The sequence below is a fragment of the Oryctolagus cuniculus genome, chromosome 2, assembly GCF_051225735.1.
Source record: "Oryctolagus cuniculus isolate XC-2025 breed Fujian yellow rabbit chromosome 2, ASM5122573v1, whole genome shotgun sequence".
Classification (NCBI taxonomy): domain Eukaryota; kingdom Metazoa; phylum Chordata; class Mammalia; order Lagomorpha; family Leporidae; genus Oryctolagus; species Oryctolagus cuniculus.
In genome coordinates this window covers 114125109-114137533 of record NC_142868.1, presented here as the reverse complement: position 1 = coordinate 114137533, position 12425 = coordinate 114125109, and the positions used below count along the sequence as shown (strand labels likewise).

Genomic DNA, 12425 nt, shown 5'->3' with positions numbered 1-12425 from the left:
TTGTCCCCCTCCGGGTTCTAGAACCTGGAAGGCGCGCGGGCGTCCGTGCAAGGCGCACGCGTGCGGGCAGGGGGCGCTCGGGCTCCTGCCTGGCCGCCCGGGCAGCTGCGGACGCTCTATCTGCCGCGCAGCTCTCGATGAGCCGCGCCCTGCGTCCCCACGCCGAGGCGGCGGGGCGATGCGCTTGCGCACTGAGAGCTCACACCATATGTGCCCTGTCCCAGTGCGCGCGTCTGTGGAGAGCCGGGTGCGAGAGGCGGCAGCGCGGAGCGGAGCGGAGCCCCAAGTCGGCGGGGGGGACGGTGGGTCTGTGAGAGACCGGATAGAGGGGTTGGAGTCGCGAGGACCGCTGACAAGCGATGGGGAAGAAGCAGAAAAACAAGAGCGAAGACAGGTAGCCACAGTGGCTCTGGGTCCGAGGGGCGCGGGGCTGGACCGGGGTGGAGGCTCGTGAGGAGGCTCGCGGGGCTCCGGGCCCGGCCCCACAGGCGGCAGCGCGGATCCCAGACCCCAGAGGCGGGCGGGCGGGCGCGGGGGGCTGCGGCGGCGGGCGGGTCCTCCCGGCTGGGCTCGGTCTCCCCGCCGCCCCTCGGCCTGAGGAGCAGGGCGGTCGTGCGGGGGCCCCGGGCCGGCCGCGCGGGGAGGGCTTGGGGCGGCCGCGGCGGGCCCGGGCGGGTGGGAGCTGGCTTTTCGGGCTGAGTTGGCGAAGAGTTCTTTCTGTGCCTTTGTGAGTAGTCGGGGGCAGAGAAGGGAGCCCGCAGCCCGCGGGGGCTTCCTCTCTGGGGCGCTGGAGTTGGGGAACCACTTAGGAGCGCGCTGCCCTTGCACTTCAGTGTGCTGTGCGCTGACTGCTGGAGGATTTACGGACTGATTGTCCGACTCCACGCCTCTCGCCTGCCTTCTTCCGGCCTGTCTTTTGGTAATTTTGCTCTCTAGCACCTCCCCTAAGACAGGACGGGGAGATGAAGCGAACCAACCAGGGTCGCTCGGTTCTGCCACTGAAAAGGTTTTTTTTTTTTTTTTGGTGGGTGGGGGTGGATAACGTTGCTATCCTATTTTTGGAACATTTCTGTGTGTTACGTTCGATGGAGTTCTCTCTCCTTTTCAACGAGAGTTTACTTCCTGGGAGTGAGCGACATCTGTTACTTTTCACCTTTGTACCAAACTTAGTTTAAATACCAGGGGACAGTAAGGTAGACTCGGAACACAGCAAAACGTGTGCTAATTCATCATTCGGACCCACAGGAAGAGGTCTTGAGGTTAAAATCAAGTTCCTAAGTAAAATGGGAATCCAGGATTGTTTGCTCACCTAGCACTTACGTGGTTGACAAGGAGCGCCCTCTGTTTCAGTTTCAGGTGTATCGGAGGAAGTTAATTGATTTGAACGTTTATTCAAACGAGAGGAACTTATTTCTGAGAGGTTTAGTGGACACACATTTCTGTACTTTGGATACGTTTCTGTTGCATGGGATACTTTTTTTTTAATAATCAGAAAAATTTTAGCTGTATACAAACGCCAGAATAATGAAAGTTCATGAATTAATTGTGTCATTGTTAGCACCGCCCGCGAATTCTGCTTGTTGCACTTGCTGGATATTTCAGAGCAGACCTGGGTAGCCTTTCATTTGTAGCTCTATCAGGTGTATCTGATAGAGAAACTCATGAAAAAGAAAGGCACAGAAATATAAAACACAACCATATGTCACCATCAGACCTAAAGAACATCGATAGTGATTCCTTAAATGTTATCAGACATTCAGTTTTCCAGTTTTCCTGATTGACTTATTAAAATTTGTTTTCCAGATTGGTTTCTTTGGGTCACAGTTGTACAGGTGTATTCTTTAGATTGAAAAATACATGCATATGTTATAGTTCCAGTTTGACGGTCCAGACTATTTTACGACAAGAGGAGGGCAGATATTTATTTTTGTCTGTATTTTTAGAGAAAATTGAATGTCTTATTGATTCATAAAGATTTCCCTGGATGGTGTGAAGTTCAAATTGCAAACACCAGAGCTTGTTAAATGATTGGTTGGATAGTGTAGGAGCAGTGCTACTGGGTTTTTCACCTCCTGAAACCAATCTGTGGTCTTTTTATTTTTTGGCTCATGCTTTAGGGAAAGCAGTTGCAGTGTAATTTAAAAACATGCATTTATCTTCTCACATATCAATATGACATTCATATATATATTTTAAAAAATGCTTCATGGACTTCTTTGCTTGAGTTTGAAATTGTACCTAAGAAATCCCGAAGTTGTGCCCCGTTGGCCGGAACTGCTTGGCTCTTTTGCTTTGGTTCTGCAGGAGTTATTAAAGGTGAGGAAAGGGAAGTTCTCCGGCGTTGTGAGTCTGTTTTTTCCCCATCGTGTTTGTCAATAGTCTTTCTTCAAGAGTATTTCACATATTTATCATAGGAACCCAAGTCTAGCCTGAGTAGAAAGTCTGGGGGAAAAGGTCCTGTTTGAGGATTACTGTTCTTATTAGACAAAATGAGAAAAATGTCCTAAATTCTCCTGTAGAAAGATCCCCGCTTTAAAGATTTTGCTGTCATCCTGCCTCCCCTCCCCAAGCTGAACATGTGGCTGGGCAGAACTGGGCGAGAAGTGAACTCTTGCTTGTTTAGTTACCAAGATGAGGCTTTAAAAAAGTTTTTGGAAAGAACTTAAAATAGTTGACTGTTCTTAACCCTTATGTGGAATTATTCCTTATTTTAGCTTGTTAGCCACTCGATGCTGATTTCTAGTTTTATTTCATCTAATTTTATTCGTATAACATGTTCTGTTGCATCAGTGACTGCGATGTAGTATTCTTGTCTACATTTTTTTCATTCTAGATCTTTGTTTAAAGATCAAATTCTATTGCATCTTCTGTTACTCTGACAATGAGATTGAAAAGATGTTTAGCGAGTTTTTCTTTTAATTGGGGAAACTCTTGAGACAAAGGATAGGATTCAGGTGAAGCAGTTTAAGGCAGTGCTTCCATTCCTTTCCAAAGCCTCCCTGTCCTGAGTTTGCCTGATGAAACCTTGGATGTTCCGGTGATATCCTGCTCTCCCTTTACACAGTACAGTGAATGTTCTGCTGGTGTGTGCAGAGAGGAAAGGATCAAGACCGACTTTTTTCTTTCTTACCATTAGTCTCCAGTTCTTCATTCTGGTATTTTTCTTTTCTTTTTCTTTTTTTTTTTTTTTTTTTTTTTTTTTGACAGGCAGAGTTGACAGAGAGAGAGACAGAGAGAAAGGTCTTCCTTTGCCGTTGGTTCACCCTCCAATGGCTGCCGTGGCTGGCGCACTGCGGCTGGCGCACCACGGCCGGCGCACCGCGCTGATCCGATGGCAGGAGCCAGGTGCTTCTCCTGGTCTCCCATGGGGTGCAGGGCCCAAGCACTTGGGCCATCCTCCACTGCACTCCCGGGCCACAGCAGAGAGCTGGCCTGGAAGAGGGGCAACCGGGACAGAATCCGGCGCCCCGACCGGGACTAGAACCCGGTGTGCCGGCGCCACAAGGCGGAGGATTAGCCTAGTGAGCCGCGGTGCCGGCCCTTTTCTTTTTCTTTTTTAAAGACTTATCTTATTTATTTGAAAGGCAGAGTTACAGAGAGGTAGAGCCAGAGAGAGGGAGGGAGGGAGGGAGGTCTTCCATCTGTTGGTTCACTCCCCAAATGACTGCAATGGCCAGAGCTGCACCGATCTGAAGCCAGGAGCCAGGAGCTTCTTCCTTGTCTCCCACGTGGGTACAGGGGCCCAAGGACTTGGGCCATCTTCTGCTTTCCCAGGCCATAGCAGAGAGCTGGATTGGAGGTGGAACAACCGACACTTGAACCGGCACCCATATGGGATGTGGTACTGCAAGCCAGGGTTTTAACCTGCTGCGCCACAGCACCAGCCCCTTTTTTTCTCTTTTAAAAGGATCCCTGAGTATTTAAAAGTGTTAACTAAATGGGGCAGTTAGATTTTTAGGTTTTGAGGACTGTTATGTTACCTTAATAACCAGGATTTATACAAATCACTCCCCCGCACTACCATCTTCCCCTTCTCTCCTCATTTTCCCCCAATGTAGAGAAAAAGAAGATGGTGTTTCAGTAGTCCTGCAGTCGGTTATGGAGGTGAGGATGTCATTTAGGAGCCATTCAGCACGTCATTGCTCTGGGCAGGATGACTCCACTATTTGCTTTTCAATACAGATAATATTCTGGTTATTAATGACGAAACTCCTTCCTTCTGTGGAAGTTCTGGTTGTTTGAGGCAGCTGCTCAACCTTTAGATGACGACAGTTGAGTGTGATCAGGGTAGCAGGGTCCCAGTGATAGAAAGCGCTGTGATCCACTTCAGGAACCTGTCCTGTAGATGGTGAGTGTAGCTGGCTCTGCAGAGCTACCCAGAGAGGGAACCGTCCACGGTGCAGTACTAGGCTGCGTGCGCCAAAATCCAAAGGTGTTTGACGCTGACAAATGCCACAGTGGAAAATTCCACACCGTGAAACTTGGTTTGATGTGCAAAGTTATTTAAAATGTTGTATAAGGTTTTCAGGTGTGTGTATAAAGTATATATGAAACACAAATGGACTTCGTATTTAGACTTGAGTCCTATGCCTAGGAGATGTCAGTTTGTTTATGCAAATATTTCAGAGTCCAAAAAAACTAAAAATACTCCTGGGTCTCATGCCTGTTGGAAAAGGAGACTCATCTTGTAGTTCATATAATCTAGGTTCAACAAAGGAATTAATTTCTCACTTGCATATATTTGAATTAATTTAAAATTTATCTACATATATTAGATTAAAAAAAAAAAACGGAAAAAGGTGGATAATCTGAGAGTTCCCTTGGTTTAGCTTGTTCCTAAACTGACTCGTTAGGAAATTGCTGGGGGAAGAAGTCCTGGTTTGCCATAGAAGAATAAGAAAGCAGATTAGAGACCTTTGTGGTAAGCCTTGCATGCTGATGGTGACCTCTGTGGAAAGAAGAATCGGCCACTGGCCACTTCTGATGTTACTTCCTGTTGTGCTTTGTTTATCCTTCTAAGTTTATTCCAGTCTTACAGTTATTAGGTAAGGTAGTGAGTGAGAAAGTGTCATTGCTTTTGTTAGAATAGCAGTTCTCAAACTTTTTGGTCTCTGGACTCCTTTGCATAGCTAGGATCACAAAAGACTTTTATTTGTGGATGTTTGCCATATTACAAATTAAAACAAAAGTATTTCTTCATTAAAAAATCACTTTTGGGGCTGGCGCCGCGCCTCACTAGGCTAATCCTCCGCCTTGCGGCACCGGCACACCGGGTTCTAGTCCCGGTTGGGGCGCCGGATTCTGTCCCGGTTGCCCCTCTTCCAGGCCAGCTCTCTGCTGTGGCCAGGGAGTGCAGTGGAGGATGGCCCAGGTGCTTGGGCCCTGCACCCCATGGGAGACCAGGACAAGCACCTGGCTCCTGCCATCGGATCAGCGCGGTGCGCCGGCCGCAGCGTGCTGGCCGCGGCGGCCATTGGAGGGTGAACCAACGGTAAAGGAAGACCTTTCTCTCTGTCTCTCTCTCTCACTGTCCACTCTCCCTGTCAAAAAATAAAAAAAATAAATAAAAATAAAAAAAAAAACACTTTTGTTAAATAAGTTTTCAAATATTGTGAGGAATGATATTGTTAAACATTTTTGTGAAATTATTATCTGACTGGATAGAAGATAGCAAGAGTCTCCTTTTGGCTGTGCCTTTGATCTGTATTATCACACTTCATGTGATCTCTGAAAAGTTCCCTGTACAGTTGTGGGAAAATGAGAATGAAAAAGACATCCTTTTGGTTACTATTTTGAAAATAGTTTTGATTGCCTTCGATTAGTTTACACCCCCTAAAGAGGTCTTGGGACAAAGTTGAGCTGCTGGTTTAGGGATTTCTAAATGAGATTTAAGCATTTGTGAGAAATTTTCCAAGCTGCTTGAATATCATTAATGTTTGATGCTTAGAATCCTTGTGAATCACTAGGGGCAACTGAGATGTTAGTGGGCATGGTAATGGCCTTGGGATTTTTTTCTTTGCTTGAGTATGCAAACTTACCAGCAGGTGCATACTGGACTCTGTGAGGTGGGCATTTGGTGCAGCAGTTAAGACAAAGCTCGTGATTCCACATCTTTTACCAGAGTGCCTGGGTTTGATTCCAGGCTTTGCTCCCAAGTCCACCTTCCTGCTAATGCATACCCTGGGCGGTAGCAAAAACATGGATCGAGTAGTTGGGTCCTTGCCACCTACATGGAAGACTCAGATGGCATTCTGGCTCCTGGCTTCAACCTGACCCAGTCTCAGCTGTCATGGGCATTTGGGGAATAAATCAGTAGATGAGAGGGCCATGTGTCTGTGTTTCAAATAAGTTTTAAAACTCTGTTGCAATTGATTTTAACTGGGAATACATTATTTAGATAATTTGAGGCACCAGGTATCTTTATGGTATTGAGTCATTCCATTCAAGAAATATATTTACTGTCTGAGCGCTTAAATGTGAGCTATTATTCTAGGTGTTAAAAATAGTGTAAAGGGCTGGCGCCGCGGCTCACTAGGCTAATCCTCCGCCTGCGGCGCCGGCACACCGGGTTCTAGTCCCGATCAGGGCACCGGATTCTGTCCTGGTTGCCCCTCTTCCAGGCCAGCTCTCTGCTGTGGCCAGGGAGTGCAGTGGAGGATGGCCCAAGTCCTTGGGCCCTGCACCCAATGGGAGACCAGGAGGAGCACCTGGCTCCTGCCTTCGGATCAGTGTGGTGCACTGGCCACAGCGCGCCAGCCACGGCGGCCATTGTGGGGTGAACCAACAGCAAAAGAAAGACCTTTCTCTCTGTCTCTCTCTCTCACTGTCCACTCTGCCTGTCAAAAAACAAAAAAAAAAAAGTGAAAAGATAACATGATATGCTTCTTAATTTGTATGATTGTATATCTGTAAGATTATTTTATTCATTTGTATCTCTAGGGTATATTTTTTAAATATTTATTTACTTATTTGAAAGGCAGAGTTAGAGGGAAAGATAGAGAAAGAAATCTTCCATCTGCCAGTTGGCTCCCCAAATGGCTGCAAAGGCCAGGGCTGGGCCAGGCCAAAGTGAGGAGCCAGGAATTTCTTCCACGTGCAGAGTTCAAGGCCCAGGCATTTAGGCTATCTTTTGCTGTTTTCCCAGACACATTAGTGGGAAGCTGAATTGGAAGTGGAGCATCCAGGACTCAAACCAGCACCCATATGGGAAGCTGGTGTTGCAGGTGGCAGCTTAACTCATTGTACTACAGTACCAGCCCTAAGGTGTTTTTTGTTAGACTTATTCCTAGATGTTATGAGTTTTGATTCTGTTATGTAACTATTTAATTCTTTGTGTTTGATAAATAATAAAGCTTTTTTCTATTATATTTATCTTGTGTCTGACTCAGTGAATTATTAAAAGTAGTTGTCTAAGGGTGAGGACTTGTGATATAGTTTATGATAATGGATAACTAAATAATGAGGGAGAGCAGGGAGAAAGACATTACAGCAGAATCCAAATGTTTTGATTAGTGATACATAGGTGACTTTCCCTCCCTTTCTTGTGCTTTGAGAGGAAAACGCACTGTTGAGAAACTATTTTATAAAATACGCAGTGCACTATTTGCCCTGCCATTTGCCACAATAGTTACATAATTTTAATAATAAAAATACTAAATGTGGAACCAGTAGCCTTGCTGTTTTAAGAATCTGGGAAGGAGGAGAAAGGTACATAGGAGCTTTACTGGGTGTTAGCACAGTACAGCGCTTTGAGGCTTAGAGCCTCTCAGGAATCAAGTGTGACTGCAGACATGACTTTTTTTGTCCTTGCTATTCTAGCTGGTTTAAGAAATCCTTATACTCCAAAATCCAGACTTCCTAAAGAAAAATTAATATCTACATAGACTCTTCACTGGTAAAGGAACTGTTACAGATTTTTAGGATTTTTTTTTCTTTTTAACTTTTATTTAATGAATATAAATTTCCAAAGTACAGAATATGGATCACAATGGCTTCCCCCCCATAACGTCCCTCCCACCCGCAACCCGCACCCTTCCCACTCCCTCTCCCCTTCCATTCACATCAAGATTCACCTTCTATTCTCTTTATATACAGAAGATCAGCTCAGCACACATTAAGTAAAGATTTCAACAGTTTGCTCCCACACAGAAACACAAAGTGTAAAATACTGTTTGAGTACTAGTTATAGCATTAAATCTCAATGCACAGCACACTAAGGACAAAGATCCCACATGAGAAGTAAGTGCACAGTGACTCCTGTTGTTGACTTAACAAATTGACACTCTTGTTTATGGCCTCAGTAATCACCCTAGGCTCCTGTCATGAGCCGCCAAGGCCATGGAAGCCCCCTGAGTTCACCAACTCTGATCATTTTTAGACAAGGCCATGGTCAAAGTGGAAGTTCTCTCCTCCCTTCAGAGAAAGGTATCTCCTTCTTTGACGACCCATTCTCTCCACTGGGATCTCACTCGTGGAGATCCTCCATTTAGGTTTTTTTCTTTTCCCCCAGAGTGTCTTGGTTTTCCATGCCTGAAATACTCTCATGGGCATTTCAGCCAGATCCGAATGCCTTAAGGGCTGATTATGAGGCCAGAGTGCTGTTAGGACATTTGCCATTCTATAGGTCTGCTGTGCATCTCACTTCCCATGTTGGATCATTCTCTCCCTTATTGATTCTGTCAGCTAGTATTTGCAGACACTATTCTTGTTTATGTGGTCCCTTTGGTTCTTAGTCCTATCATTATGATCAATTGTGAACAGAAATTGATCACTGGGACTAGTGAGATGGCATTGGTACATGCCACCTCAATGGGATTGAATTCGAATCCCCTGGTATGTTTCCAATAAAATTCTCGCCAATAGAATGCAACAACACATCAGAAAGATCATCCACCCAGACCAAGTGGGATTTATCCCTGGTATGCAGGGATGGTTTAATGTGCGCAAAACAATCAATGTGATACACCACATTAACAGACTGCAGAAGAAAAACCATATGATTATCTCAATAGATGCCGAGAAAGCATTTGATAAAATACAACACCCTTTCATAATGAAAACTCTAAGCAAACTGGGTTTGGAAGGAACATTCTTCAATACAATCAAAGCAAACTATGAAAAACCCACAGCCAACATCCTATTGAATGGGGAAAAGTTGGAAGCATTTCCACTGAGATCTGGAACCAGACAGGGATGCCCACTCTCACCACTGCTATTCAATATAGTTCTGGAGGTTCTAGCCAGAGCTATTAGGCAAGAAAAAGAAATTAAAGGGATACAAATTGGGAAGGAAGAACTCAAACTATCCCTCTTTGCAGATGATATGATTCTTTATTTAGGAGATCCAAAGAACTCTACTAAGAGACTATTGGAACTCATAGAAGAGTTTGGCAAAGTAGCAGGGTATAAAATCAATGCACAAAAATCAACAGCCTTTGTATACACAGACAATGCCACGGCGGAGGAAGAACTTCTAAGATCAATCCCATTCACAATAGCTACAAAAACAATCAAATACCTTGGAATAAACTTAACTAAGGACATTAAAGATCTCTACGATGAAAATTACAAAACCTTAAAGAAATAGAAGAGGATACCAAGAAATGGAAAAATCTTCCATGCTCATGGATTGGAAGAATCAATATCATCAAAATGTCCATTCTCCCTAAAGCAATTTATAGATTCAATGCAATACCAATCAAGATACCGAAGACCTCCTTCTCAGATCTAGAAAAAATGATGCTGAAATTCATATTGAGACACAGGAGACCTCGAATAGCTAAAGCAATCTTGTACAACAAAAACAAAGCTGGAGTCATCACAATACCAGATTTCAGGACATACTACAGGGCAGTTGTAATCAAAACAGCATGGTACTGGTACAGAAACAGATGGATAGACCAATGGAACAGAATAGAAACACCAGAAATCAATCCAAACATCTACAGCCAACTCATATTTGATCAAGGGTCCAAAACCAATCCCTGGAGTAAGGACAGTCTATTCAATAAATGGTGCTGGGAAAATTGGATTTCCACGTGCAGAATCATGAAGCAAGACCCCTACCTTTCACCTTACACAAAAATCCACTCAACATGGATTAAAGACTTAAATCTACGACCTGACACCATCAAATTATTAGAGAGCATTGGAAAAACCCTGCAAGATATAGGTACCGGCAATGACTTCTTGGAAAACACCCCAGAAGCACAGGCAGTCAAAGCCAAAATTAACATTTGGGATTGCATCAAATTGAGAAGTTTCTTTACTGCAAAAGAAACAGTCAGGAAAGTGAAGAGACAACCGACAGAATGGGAAAATATATTTGCAAACTATGCAACTGATAAAGCATTAATAACCAGAATCTACAAAGAAATCAAGAAACTCCACAAGATCAAAACAAACAACCCACTTAAGAGATGGGCCAAGGACCTCAATAGACATTTTTCAAAAGAGGAAATCCAAATGGCCAACAGACACATGAAAAAATGTTCAAGATCACTAGCAATCAGGGAAATGCAAATCAAAACCACAATGAGGTTTCACCTCACCCCTGTTAGAATGGCTCGCATTCAGAAATCTACCAACAATAGATTTTTAGGATCTTAACAAAGAAGGAAAAAGAAACATGGCAGCCATTGTCTACAGGTGCTGAAAGTTATTTAAAGAATGTGTCCCTTAACTTTATAACCACTGTCTCTGAGCTTGTCTGTTTAAAGTGAAAGCAGTAATGATTTAGTGTTTCATTTCTTCCCGTTTCAGACATGGAAATGAAACTTCAACTACATGTTTTTTCTACAGAGGAATCCCTTTTCATCCAGGTGGCAGTTTTTAGAATCACTAGTTTTTGAACCTCTCTTTGATGATAAAAGTATCTCTTATGTTGTCATGTAAAAAATTTACTTGATTTTTCTGTTTTTGAAACTTAAAGCTAGAAACTTTGTGAAACAGTCCCTAAATACTACAGTTGACTTACTATTTTAATGTAAATATAAGTCATTAGTTTCTGGTACTGAGCTTTGGTGAGATGTGACTAATGATGCTATAGTGGAATTTCTTCTAAGTCTAGAACTACATACTCTAAGATTCTGTTTTATGAAAATATTACTTGTCCATCAGTTGATGGGGTGGGCAGTGGAGTTATTAAACACTTTTTGGCTATTGTAAATAGTACCATAAAAATCACTGTACAAGTTTTTGTGTGAATGCAAACTTTAAAGTTCTGTTTGCTATACCTATTCCTAGGAGTGAAATTGCTGCATCCTAGGATAACTTGTACTCAGGAACTGCCGAACAGTTTAACTTTTTTCAGGAACTGCCAAAGTAGCTGCTCCCTATACAAACAACTGTGTAGGGTTCCAGTTTCTAACCTCATCTACGCTTACCGACTTAAAAACAAAAATTCCCACATATATTTCAAAGGCAGAGGGAGACATCTGTCTGTTGGTTCATTCCTCAAGTGTCCAGGGCGCACAGGACAGTGTCAGTCCAAAGCTGGGAGGCTGGAACTTAGTTCTGATCTCCCAGATGGGTGGCAAGGATCTTGGTACTTGAGCCATCTCCTGCATGTGTCCCAGGGAAACTGGGATTTGGAAGTGGAACTGGTATTCAAATCCAGGTACTCCAATACAGGAGGAGAGTTTAAAAACTGCTGTGCCAAATGCCTGCCCTAAATCTTACATTTTTTTTTTTTGACAAGATGATAGGGATGCTACTTGTTCTGCAACTCTGAGTAGTAATTTTTAAATGACTATTTCCTCTGTGGGTGTATTGACTTCTATAAATGACTTCATTTGAGTTCAGCTTACAGGTATAGCTCAAATTTTTTTAAAAACATTTATTTATTTACTAGGTAGCACTACAGAGAAGTAGAGGCAGAGAAAAAGAGAGGTCTTCCATCTGTTGGTTCACTCTCCAGATGGCTGCAACAGCTGGATCGGAGCCAGGAGTTTCCCCCGGGTCTCCCACGCAGGTTCAGGGGCTCAAGGGCTTGGTCCATCCTCCACTGCTTTCCCAGGCCATAGCAGAGAGCTGGGTGGGAAGTATAGCAACCGGTCTTGAACCAGCACCCCTATGGGATGCCGGCGCTCCAGGCCAGGGTGTTAACCTGCTGAGCCACAGCGCCGGGCCCTGAACTGGTGGTTTTGAACTTTATATTATATCATCTTGACAAGAAGACTTAGTTTATGTGTTAAGTCTATACCTGATTTTTTTTGTTTTAATCAACCTGAGACAACCTAGTGGAGATTTGTAAATGAAAGGTTGGACTGATGTTCTGTGACTGATCCATGTGGTACAGATTTGTTTTAAATCTATTTCCAAATTAAAAATAAAAGTGGATAAATTAAAAGTTACTTAGGATTTACAGGCTCCTAAAATCTCCTACAACCCTGTGTTCCTACCTCTCCTTCCCCCTACTTTTGTTG

The 12425-nt window shown here is 43.8% G+C and overlaps 1 protein-coding gene across 1 annotated transcript in view; it reads left to right on the top strand.

Moving 5' to 3' along the window:
- Positions 1 to 235: 235 nt before the first annotated feature.
- EIF5B (eukaryotic translation initiation factor 5B) overlaps positions 236 to 12425 on the top strand; it is a 60484-nt gene continuing 48294 nt past the window's right edge. The window contains exon 1 of the mRNA XM_051842650.3: positions 236 to 394. Coding sequence (XP_051698610.1) covers positions 360 to 394 — 35 coding nt within the window. The 5' untranslated portion in view covers positions 236 to 359. The remainder of the gene's footprint in view (positions 395 to 12425) is intronic.